This window comes from Polypterus senegalus, chromosome 14, assembly GCF_016835505.1.
Source record: "Polypterus senegalus isolate Bchr_013 chromosome 14, ASM1683550v1, whole genome shotgun sequence".
NCBI lineage: Eukaryota > Metazoa > Chordata > Cladistia > Polypteriformes > Polypteridae > Polypterus > Polypterus senegalus.
This window is the reverse complement of record NC_053167.1, coordinates 63,533,084-63,545,892: the sequence shown is the minus strand read 5'-3', so window position 1 is coordinate 63,545,892 and position 12,809 is coordinate 63,533,084. Positions and strand designations below refer to the sequence as shown.

Sequence of the window (12,809 nt, the reverse complement as noted above, 5' to 3'; positions counted from 1 at the left end):
CAAAATAACTTCCCTGTGGAATGCCAATGTAAACCTTAACTAACAATAGATGAAACAGACAATTACAACATTTTAATTTCTTTTTATTAATATTGTAGTTGAAGTCCTTTTCATAATCATATTTTCTTACAGCTACTCAAATAGTGCATACAGTATATAAACTTTAGCACTTGCGTCTTTTTTTTTTAAAGTAAAGCTTTACTTCTTCATGACCTCTTTACTACAGAGTGCAGACAACATATTTACAAAAAATCAGAACTGTAATTTAAATAAACCTCATATTGTTAAAAAATGCCTTTTGAATTACAACAAATAAAACAAGTTTGTGCATTTTCGTATAGTTTTACAGTACATTAATTTATTCTTTTATTCATTTTTCAAACCTGTTTATTACAATTCATGATCTTTGACAGCCTGAGTGAACACCAGCATCACTGGTACAAAACCAGTCATGGGCTCAACGTCCGCTCCGAACGAGGCACGCTTATTTAGACACCGCCAACTCAGAGTCAATCTATGGCACTTAATTTTCATTTTGTATTACTAATTACAAAACTCTTTTCTACTAAACAAATGTATAAACTCATTACCTTGATTAAAGGTTTCCATGTCAGATCAAGGTGTTTGAAGGTATCTGGAATTTCATGAAGAATGTCAAGACGCTTTTCTTCAGCCTTTTTTCTGTCTGTCATTTGGGTTAACGGGGCCTTTGGTGTGCGAACATCCCATATAAAGACAGTACTACAAAAAAAAAAACCAAACTAAATAATATAACTAGTATACTTGGAACTATTTTCCTTATTATACTGAACAATATTTGTTGCATACAACTCACACCTTAACCTGTATTATTTTAATTAGTTAAAAATGCTTACTTTATTAAATTAAAAATTCATATCAACCCTTTTAGGACTATGACTATAAGTAGGTGTATTGCACTGAATTGCCCATGGAGCCTTTGACCAAAGTTTTCTAGAGTTTTGGGCTTGTGGTAGAACTACCTCTAGGAAACAGGCCTAATGGGACGAGCATTTCAAAGTTTGTGTTATCAAACTGAAATCAATTTTGGCTTGAGTATCCATGTACTGCATGAGGCTCTCTTGATTTTAGGCAAACACACTCATGGAGAGTGGCATTCATGTGCTTTGCTGACTCAGTCCTAAGAAGCTGCATGAAACACTGTATAGGCTTACCACCCACAAGGTGTAGAGTGGGAGTCTGATACAGTGTTCCTCAGATGATGGGTATGTGGAGGACATATCCATAAAGATTGGATGGTGGCAAAGTAAACTGAATCTTGGGATGTTAAATGGTATTTCACTTGTAGTAATGAAGCAAAGACTTTTTCAGACATTTGAAAGCTGCTGATAGATATTATCAGACTCACTTCTCTTACTCTGCAATTGCCTGATAAGTGAAGCTCTGTGCAAGCAAGAAGGGACTCACAAGACCATAAGCTGAGAGTTGACCATTTAGATTTGTACAAATTAATGACAGGGAGCCTTTATTGTTATTCTGAGTTAGAAAGAGGAAAGCTTTGACTGTTATTTGTATGCTTCTAAAAACTAACTGTTTAGAGTAGTTAGAGAATAGTTAGATGTGGTGGAAGTTGTTTGGAGTAGTTAGAGGTGGCGGATGCAGTCTTTAAAAAGTTACCTGGAGAGTTCAGTGTTACCACTGGTGGAAGGGTATTAATGGAAGGAAGTGTTGTGATTCTTATTTTTTTGCTTTAAGGAAGACTATTATTTATAGTCTTTTGGGTGATATCATTACAGTGCCATTTGTGTTCACTCTGTGTGCAACACTGTTAACAATTAGTACACTCTCAGTCATTTCATTAATGATGCTGTTTTGTGGGATGTTGAAATCATGGAAATGATTTAAGATGGTGGCATGTATTGTTTGGTGACCAAGTTTTTGGATTAAAAAAGCTCTTGTGAATGACTTATTGATTTAGAAAAAGAAACTTTAGCTATTGAGAATTTCACTTAAGTTTTGAGGTTTTAGTTAATGTTTTGGTGATCATTTGTTTGATATCTTAATGCTGATCCTCTGCCTGCTTTTCTGATTATTTTTTAGCTTGCCCTGGTAGATACTTTCATTTGTTGGTCTGCATATCATTTTACAAGTCCATTTTGGACAAGCTTTTCATCAGCTCAAGACAGAAACAGCCTACCTAATCTGAGTCTGAGGAGTGTTTACGCTTTTCACAGATTCTTCATAATGAATACCATGGCCAAGCACAAAGTAGCTGATAAACATGCATTTCACAATAGTACCTTTAGGTCCTAAGTCAATGACTGAATTTTAGTTGTTATCTGATCCTTGGCCATATGCTCTAAATTCTAAAGTTGGGAAAAAAAAAACAAAAACGTGAGGCTTATTACCACTTTGTAGTGAGCTGACTCAAGCTAGCCAGGGCAACACTAGACAGGTAGCAATGGTGCCCTGGAAATATATCGTCAGGTCCTTTGCTCAAGACAACTTATGCTTCCACCTTCTGATAGACTATTCTGGCACCTGAACAAATTACAAACATGGTGTCTAAATAGGCACTATTCAAAACATTGATATTATGTTTGCAAAAAACTGAACCAAATGGCTTAAGAAAGCGTAGATGGGACATCATTCAGACACAAACTGCAGTTGAGAACCCAAAATAATTATATTTGGAGACCTGAAGGTTATGACTCAGCATTTTCTAAATAGTATTGCAGCCTCATTTGACTGTACTCGGGAGTGAACTGGTATTACACATTCAGAATTGGAATTACCTCCGGGTGTTGTTTACAAGTGCTATAAGTGTTGTACAAGATGCTGGTGGTAATTCACAAGTTAAGTCCGGTTAATCTATATCTTTGTCTTCACCTAAGATCATAAGCAATGAGCAGAACATAAAGAAAATAATGTAGGCATAAGTAGATGAACTAAGTTTCTTCAGTAGGGATGTGGAGTTCACATGCCATGATATGCTGAGAAGCGTGATTACTGTGAGGACCTTAGAGTAAAGCATATGCTTTTTGAGTCTGAGAGAAGCTACATGAGATGGCCTGGATTCCTAGCAACTACACTCCCAGGACTGCCCAATAACAATTTTATGTGTCATTTATTGAAGTTATTATGTAGCATTTTGTTAATCACATATTCAAAAAATTTGTTCAAAATGTAAAAAAAAAAAATTATAATAATAATGACAGCATAAATAATAAAATAATACACTTTTTATTATTATTTAAAATTACTGAAAGTTAATTTGAGATATCTTGCAATGATTTAAAGATATGCAGAGAATACTTTAAGATATCTTTTAAGTTAACTAAAGTTATGTATGCACCAATCAGCCACAACATTAAAAACACTGTCGGTGAGATTAACAATATTGATTATCTCATTACAATGGTATCTGTCAAGCGGTAGGATATATTAGGTCAGCAAATGAACAGTCAGTTCTTGATGGGCAAGCGTAAGGATCTGAACGACTTTGACAAGGGCCAAATTGTGATGACTATATAACTGGGTTAGAGGATCTCCAAAATAGCAGATCTTGAGGGGTGTTCTCAGTATGCAGTGGCTAGTACCAATCAAAAGTGGTCCAAGGAAAGATAACCTGTGAGCAGGCGACAGGGATATGGGTGCCCAAGGCTCACTGATACATATCGGGAGCAAATGTTAGTCCATCTGGTCCAATCACACAGAAGAGCTAGTGTAGCATGAGTTGGTGAGAACATAATGCTGGCCAAGACAGAAAGGTGTCAGAACACACAGTGTATCTCAGCTTACTGTGTATGGGGCTGCATAGCTGCAGACCAGTTACAGTGCCCATTTTGACCCCTGTCTACCACCAAAATCGTCTACAATAGGCACATGAACATCAGAACTGAACTATGGAGCAATAGAAGAAGGTGACCTCGTCTGATGAATTAGGTTTTCTTTTAGATCATGTGGATGGATAGATAGTGTGTGTGGTTTACCTGGGGAAGACATGGCAGCAGGATGCACTATGGTAAGTTGGCAAGCTTGCGAAGGCAGTATAATGCTCTGGTCAAGTTCTGCTGGGAAACCTTGGGTCCTAGCATTCTTTTGGATGTTACTTCGACATGTACCACCTACCTAAAGATTGTTGCAGACCACTTGCACCCTTTCATTGCAATGGTATTCTCTGATTGCAGCAGCCTCTTTCAGCATGATAATGAGCTCTGCCACTCTGCAAAAATTAGTCAGAAATTGTTTGAGGAACATCACAAAGAGTTCAAAGTGTTGACTCTGCCTCTTTAATTCCCCAGATCTCAATTCCCTTGAGCAATGGTGGTATGTGTGGGGAAAAAAAAGTTTGAGCAATGGAGGCCTCACCTCACAACTTACAGAACATAAAGGACCTGCTGCTAACTGCTAATGATCTCGGTACCAGGTACCACAGGAGACCTTCAGAGGTCTTGTGGAGTCCATGCTTTAACAGCTCAGAGCAATTCTGGAAGCAATATTTGGCAGATGGTTTTAATGTTGTAGCTGATTGGTATAACATGATATGTTTAAAACCCATTGTAATCACAATCTATTCAAATTCATTTATACAGTAAGAGAGCTCACCAGTCAGGGGAACATGTCATAATCTGCAAGCACATTCCACTACTGTTTTCTACAGGGGTTCCCAATCTTGAAACCTACAAAGATATTTATATTGTAAAAAGAGATCAACCAGTTTCTTTTATTACCACTATAAATAGTTGAACAGTGCATTACTACTTTCACAACACTGCATCATGCAATAGCTACTACTGTACATCATCAGTGGACAAGAAACTTACTGTTCTGGGGCACCTTCAATTACCTACTCACTACTCTCTTTAGGTCAATATGCTGGTGTCACAGAAAAGTTATAAAGGAGGGCAGAATTTAAGGGTGACCTTATGGCTCAGTGTGTCGCCATGGGACTAAACTGATGTAGATTCATTGCAAATGTGTCACAATATAAGACTTCATTGAATTCTACAGTATAATACTAAATAAACAGTGGAATGAAAATATTTGGATAATTTAAATATAATGTCTTAATGATTTACACCAGAAACATTAAAATGTCAGCATCACATCTGCTGTTAAATTCAACTAAGTAGTTGATCGCTTAATGTAAAACATACTGTAAAAAATAAACACTTTTAAAAAATGACACTGAGATACTAATTTTAAACAAATTTAATAAAGATCACATCTTGTTCTAAAAGTGAAATGACAACTAAAGCACTTTTATTGATTATTCCAATTTTGCTATACAGGTGCCGGTCATAAAATTAGAATATCATGACAAAGTTGATTTATTTCAGTAATTCCATTCAAAAAGTGAAACTTGTATATTAGATTCATTCATTACACACAGACTGATGTATTTCAAATGTTTATTTCTTTTAATTTTGATGATTATAACTGACAACTAATGAATGTCCCAAATTCAGTATCTCGGAAAATTAGAATATCAATTAAGACCAATGCAAAAAAAGGATTTTTAGAAATGTTGGCCAGCTGAAAGGTATGAACATAAAAAGTATCAGCATGTACAGCACTCAATATTTAGTTGGGGCTCCTTTGGCCTGGATTACTGCAGCAATGTGGCGTGGCATGGAGTCGATCAGTCTGTGGCACTGCTCAGGTGTTATGAGAGCCCATGTTGCTCTGATAGTGGCCTTCAGCTCTTCTGAATTGTTGGGTCTGGCATATTGCATCTTCCTCTTCACAATACCTCATAGATTTTCTATGGGGTTAAGGTCAGGCTAGTTTGCTGGCCAATCAAGAACAGGGATACCATGGTTCTTAAACCAGGTACTGGTAGTTTTGGCACTTTGTGCAGGTGCCAGGTCCTGTTGGAAAATGAAATCTGCATCTCCATAAAGTTCGTCAGCAGCAGGAAGCATGAAGTGCTCTAAAACTTCCTGGTAGGCGGCTGCGTTGACCTTGGACCTCAGAAAACAATATGGACCAACACCAGCAGATGACATGGCACCCCAAACCATCACTGACTGTGGAAACTTTACACTGGACCTCAAGCAATGTGGATTCTGTGCCTCTCCTCTCTTCCTCCAGACTCTGGGACCTTGATTTCCAAAGGAAATGCAAAATTTACTTTCATCAGAGGACATAACTTTGGACCACTCAGCAGTAGTTTTGTCTTTAGCCCAGTCGAGACGCGTCTGATGCTGTCTCTTGTTCAACAGTGGCCTGACACAAAGAATGCGACAGCTGAAACCCATGTCTTGCATACGTCTGTGCCTGGCGGTTCTTGAAGCACTGACTCCAGCTGCAGTCCACTCTTTGTGAATCTCCCCCACAGTTTTGAATGAGTTTTGTTTCACAGTCCTCTCCAGGGTGTGGTTATCCCTATTGCTTGTACACTTTTTTCTACGACATCTTGTCCTTCCTTCTCCTCTCTATTAATGTGCTTGGACACAGAGCTCTGTGAACAGCCAGCCTCTTTAGCAATGACCTTTTGTGTCTTGCCCTCCTTGTGCAAGGTGTCAATGGTCGTCTTTTGGACAACTGTCAAGTCAGCAGTCGTCCCCATGATTGTGTAGCCTACAGAACTAGACTGAGAGGCCATTTAAAGGCTTTTGCAGGTGTTTTGAGATAATTAGCGGATTAGAGTGTGGCACCAGGTGTCTTCAATATTGAACCTTTTCACAATATTCTAATTTTCTGAGATACTGAATTTGGGACTTTCATTAGTTGTCAGTTATAATCATCAAAATTAAAAGAAATAAACATTTGAAATACATCAGTCTGTGTGTAATGAATGAATCTGATATACAAGTTTCACTTTTTGAATGGAATTACTGAAATAAATCAACTTTGTCATGATATTCTAATTTTATGACCAGCACCTGTATAATTGGTAAGAATACTCATCCACCGATTTTTTAATTTGCCAGTTCAGTTAATGGGAATGGGAAGCCAGTGCCTATCAGAGTAGCACTGGGGACAAATGAAGACACATCCCTAGTTTGAGTGCCAGTAATTGTCAAATATATGATGGATAAAACAACACTAAGGCACTGACCACAATACCAAAAATCTAATTTCCCTGACTCTTTTTTACAATTGATGAAAACTAAAATAATCTAATGATAGAGTGAAATGTATTTCAGAAGTTGAAAATTGCTTTTCACTAATAGTTACTATGCAGCTTAAGAATACTTAAGCAATTCTGCAAAGAAAATCGGTCAACCATTAAAATGATTAGGTATGTAATGCTTGAAGAGGCTGGAATTTGCTTTAATTTTTGCCAAAAAGAGTTTCTAGGAACAATGTATACTTAATGCCTCAGTTATTCCCCTTTCTTACATATAAGTAATTTAGGAGAAACTGTGTAGTTTTGTTTTCACTTCAAAATTATGTGTTTTTCATTTGGATAAATGCAGTACAAAAAAATCCCAGGTAAGCACAGTAAAGATTGAATAATGCAACAAACATTTAAAACAAAAAGTACCACATTATGAGGACAAAGAAACATCATACTTTAGATTGCTCATTTGTTTACAAGAGTTAGGAATACTGATAAAAACAATCATTACATAATATGTTAAATACTTCAAATATAAAGTACTTTACATATATTAAAACAGCCTTAACCAAAGTGGTTTTCAACAAGTCTGTAATTTCTGTTTAACAATTGTTTAGCTACACCTAGTGGCCAGAGTGAAATATTCCTTTTACTTTCTGTTTCATTTGGTTAGACTGGGTTTTAATAAATTCAAAGTAGACTGAATATTAAACTAGAAATCAAAACTGATACTTTCTGAAGCATACATATGTACAAGCAGTATGGAAGACTTTTAATCACAAAAAGTAAAATTGTTAATTAAAAAACAAATCTTTAATACACGTACATATTTACTGTATATTTTTTATTGTTTTACAACTATACTGAATTTTTTGTGGAAAAAGTGACAAAAACAGAAATTTGGTGTAGTGGATAGTAAAAGTTTGGAGACTTTTAAAACTTCATTTGATGTCATATTGGAGAAATTAGCTTTGTTGGGATGAATGGACTGTGTTCGCTTCAGAATTGTTCTAATGTTGAAATGTTGGCCATGTATACATTTTGTTACTCTACATTTTTAGTTTAAAATATATTTTTTTGCATTCATTTTAAATATTTGAATAATTATTAAACATTGACAGCATATAATTTATGTCACCACAGTACATATAGAAAGAGAGAAATATACAGTATAGAATACTAATGACATACTTTTGAACTGAAGTGATTGTTTCAGGCTCCCAGCTAATATCTCTGTCCTAAGATGTATTTTATATAGATAATCTGATATTTTGTTGGGTTTAACTTGCAGTGGTAACGGCTAATGGCAAATGTGTTCTGAGAGGTTATGAGGTTGTTACTGTATACTCATTAATCACAGCACCATGGAGGGGTGACATGTTGTATGTTGATTAGCATATGTAAGTAAACATTTCACTGTACTTTGTACACGTGACAATAACAATGCAATAGACCTCTAAATAATGACCCTATTAATAATTTAAAGTCCCTCTTAACATTCAATGATTAAAGTACTGTTTTGTTGTTGTCTACAATTGATGCCAGATCTCTTTTGCCAAGATCAGAGAAAAGCTAAAACAACAGAAAATACGTGTATGTTCTTACCTCATAATAGTCTGGCAGCCATTGAACATCTGTGACAGGTGCTTTATGACCACCTTCAATGGATGATACGGCACAGTAACGCATAACTGGAGTGTCATTGGCATGTGGATCTTCGAATCCAGGCTGGTGAATTAAAACAGAAACATGCAATTCATAAATTTCCATAATACATTTCACAAACAAGTGCTCCTTTATTGTCTAATATTTAAATTAGTAATTCTGAAATAAGGGAGGGCTGTTTAGCATTGGGTTGTCAGTTATCCATTTTCTTTTTCTACCTTAGTATGGAAGAGCTGGAACTGAAAGATAACTCTCGACTCAATCTCTACTCTCACCTCCTCTGGCACTTCACCATAAAAAAGGCCAAAACAGTACGACAATATCAACAGTGTTGACCAGACAGCATAAAAGGCACAAGAGACCCCAGAACTGTCTTCTTTGCTGTTGTTATAAACAGCATATTTTTCAACTCAGCCTGCAGGCTATTAAAGGAGGTTACCCCTGCTACTCAAAAGCTTTATCTTGTCATCTTGTCTTAACTGCCTTACATTTTTACATAGGCCTGAGGTTGATCTAAAATAATGGATAATAATTAACCTGCACTTTCAAACTGATATTGTAATTGTGGATGTGCTAATCAACTGATATGTAACACATGATTGCAAGTGCTACTTGACATCTGTGGAAACACCAGAACATACAGTACAATCCTATCAAACTACCAAAAAGAGATATGCACTAGGTGGCAAAAAATTAAACCAGACAGAAACAAGCAACAGGTGCAAATCAGTGTTGTTCAGGCTTTTTACTGGAAAGACAACTTTATTCATCTTAATGTATGCATTATCTTGTTATTGTACTACTTGCAGATATTATATGAGATACTGATTAGATAACTAAACAATGTTTTGAAAATGAAAACAATATATCATTTGCTATGTTGAGGTGTGTTTGCATTAGTGTTCAGTTATCATAATTGGTTTGTGTTGTAAGCAACATTTACTATTTTAAACCAGTCTAATATCAACTGATGAAGCATCAAGCTCTCAATTGCAAGTTAAACCCAGAATTTTCTAAACTAGTTGAATGTTTGAAAATGATGTTTCCTTGTGAGATCTTTCCTTTATTATTCCTTATTATGAGTCGACCGAGATGATGCCACGTGTTGCAGATCATGGACATCACCTGCTTAACAACATGCAGCATTCCAGTGATCTAAGGGTCCAAAATGGCAACAAGAGGGATGGAGTGGGTGGCTTAGGGTTTGAGTGGAGGGTGGGGAGGCTCAAAACACAAAAGACCTACAAAAAAAAGTCACCAAAAAAATGAATAATACAAATAAAACGGAGCTATATTTGCACAATCCAGACAACTATAAGTTTGATGGCTTTCTGTGTGGAATTTAAATATTCTCCCAATGTTTGTGGCTGTTAACTTTATGGCTCTGGACATGTTCTTGTAGGAATGGCTGATGTGCAAGTGTAGGTATGGGGGTAAATGGAAGATTATTCAGAGCTGGTCCTTACTTTGTGTCTATTGCTGCTATATACTTGTAAAAGAAGATTCAAGAAATTGATGGAGGATGGAGAAATGTACAAGTAAATCTGGTGGTGTAGGCTTGCTTGATAATGCAAACATTAAATGGGAATGGATGTTCTTCTTGTAAAAGAATGAATTGTAATTCATCACATGTGAAAGATCTGCTGTTTCACAACCCCTTAAACTCTAGGTTCAATTTCTGCTTAAAGTACAGATTTATTTTAGCATTCTGATTTTCTTGAGCTTCATAAAGACTAGCAGATATGGTTGCCTGTTGACTCTGGTGGCTGAATGTTGCCTTGTGAAATGTTAGTTCAAGATGTTTATAGATGGTAATCTCTTCATCTCACATTAGCTGTTGAAGAATTCATATCGTAAAAATAAGTAAACTTCTAAGCATCTTTAATTAAAATATCTCTATTCATATCAACATATCCCATGTACAAAAAAGTTGGACAAAATTGTAATTTTGTATATTTGGAACACAATGCTACATATTGAAAAGCAGACCCTCCAAAGATCTAAGACGGATGGTTCCACTGCAATACCAAATTTCCAGTTTGTGCAATGTATGTAGAATATACTCATCGAGTCTTTTGGCAAAAGTAGGAGGCAACAAATCTGCACCTGCTTTGTCATGGAGAGGTAATCTTGTCCAAACTCTTCTCTGTATGGTTTGCTCTGTGCCACAGTCATTGTTTACTATCAACAATTTACTACTACAACATCATTCATTCAAAACATACTTTCTGGTTTCAGCCAGGGCTCCTTTCCTGGCCAGGGTTCAAATGTCTCTTTTATACCTGTTTTTGTATGTTAGCATTGTTGATTATTTAGTTTCATTATGTCTTAGAATCTTTTCTCATGTGCCTTGTGTTTTGTGAGTGCTCCCCAAGAGGCAAGGCAACATGTCCTTCAGTGTCTATAGAGATTACACTCGAAAACCAGCTGTCCTTGTGGTTTATTGAATGCACTTGAGCTGGTGGAGAGTTCTCCTTTGTCTTTTGTTCTTTTTATGATAATTGTGATTTATGGGATTTTGTGACTTTTTCATCTGCCTATCAACCATTCTTTGATTTTCGTATCAGGACTTTTTTAATTTTGAAATTGCCTACTTCTGAAGACACTGCCTTCTGTGCCATTGTGCTCATTAGAGCTTATTTTAGTTAAACTTTGTTAACATAAATCTTTTTATTTATAAAGATTCATTCATTGTCGTTTCTTTAACTAGCCAGAGTTTGAAGGTCTTATCCCATCTAGTGGGCATTTTTATTTTTTTGGGGGGGGACTTGTGTGCTTGCAAACTCTTTAGTTCATAATAAATATTTCTATCAGAGAATATATTTTAAGGCAAATAAACAATAATCGTATATTCCAAATTTCTTTAACCTGCTTTGTATTTAATCAAAATGTCACTTGGTATCTGGATGTTTAGAGACCTCTGCATAGACAATTAAAATATATTATTTGAACAATTATGCTTCAAATATAATCTTTTCATAACATAATGTTTCCTCTGTACAAGTTAGAATCTTTGTGCCCACATACAGAAAATCCTGCAAAAGATCACTTTAGATTTGTCTAGTATGTGTGGGTATGTGAGGGTGTGTGGGTGTGCAAGTATGATGCACTGGAATTTGATCCAAGTTTACTGCAATACTGAATTGGAAAAAGTAGTTTAGAAAACGGATGGACTGATGGATAAATAAACAAACAATAAACATACTTAACCTCAGAGAAACATGATATTAGCTTTCTTCAAATACAGAAGATTCAGCTAACATTTAGCATTCTGCTCCACCCACTGTTTGTTCAGATGTTCTTCCCATGTGTGACAGATGCTCTCCATGTATATACTGTATATAACATCTGCATTCTTTTTTTCCTAGTATTTACTTTTCCTTAGAAGTCAGATTTATTATAAGGTACATACTAATGAGGTTGCTTTAGCAGGAGCATGCTTTCCCCCTCCAGTCCTGGTGCTTTGCAGCCTTTCCATGTGTGGAGAAATGTCCCAGAGTGCAATCTGTGAATGAATAAATAACCAATATATTGATAAGGAAAACAAAATCATATGTAAATATTTCCTTTATTTTTATGGGGCACTGAAAATTGAGGCCAAGATGATATAAAAGAAATCTTGTAAAAGAAAAATAAACTCCAAAATATACAAGAAGTATTTATTAAAAAAAAAAAAACAAACTAATATTACCGTGACCTAGGTTATAGACATCTCGTTTTTTTTTGCTATTGCAGATTTTTTTATTCATCTTTTATCTTAACAAAATGCAAAATAACATATTTTAACATATTTTAAGCTAGAGTAGTACCTGTCCATTCATACAGCCACCAACAATGATACTGGGATCAGATGGACAGAATTCAAAACAGTATACATCATCTGGACATTCCAGCAACAGCTACATAAAAAACAAGATGGAAATTAACCATACAATTCATAAATTAAATTTTATTATTTTACGCAGTAAATAATTCTTATAAAGATTTAATGTTTTTAACACTACAGTAGAATGTTATTTAATGACTAAACAAATAACAACTATAATATTTTTAGAAACATTATGGTCTGGGTGATAAACCCTCATGAGATGTGTTC

The 12,809-nt window shown here is 35.6% G+C and overlaps 1 protein-coding gene across 1 annotated transcript in view; it reads right to left on the bottom strand.

Annotated features, from left to right (window-relative positions):
- dnai3 (dynein axonemal intermediate chain 3) overlaps positions 1 to 12,809 on the bottom strand; it is a 46,030-nt gene that overhangs the window by 17,466 nt on the left and 15,755 nt on the right. The window contains exons 11-15 of the mRNA XM_039735811.1: positions 12,523 to 12,612; positions 12,126 to 12,218; positions 8,654 to 8,776; positions 4,588 to 4,661; positions 591 to 741 (exon numbers count right to left, since the gene is read on the bottom strand). Of these exons, the coding sequence (XP_039591745.1) occupies positions 591 to 741; positions 4,588 to 4,661; positions 8,654 to 8,776; positions 12,126 to 12,218; positions 12,523 to 12,612 (531 nt within the window). The remainder of the gene's footprint in view (positions 1 to 590; positions 742 to 4,587; positions 4,662 to 8,653; positions 8,777 to 12,125; positions 12,219 to 12,522; positions 12,613 to 12,809) is intronic.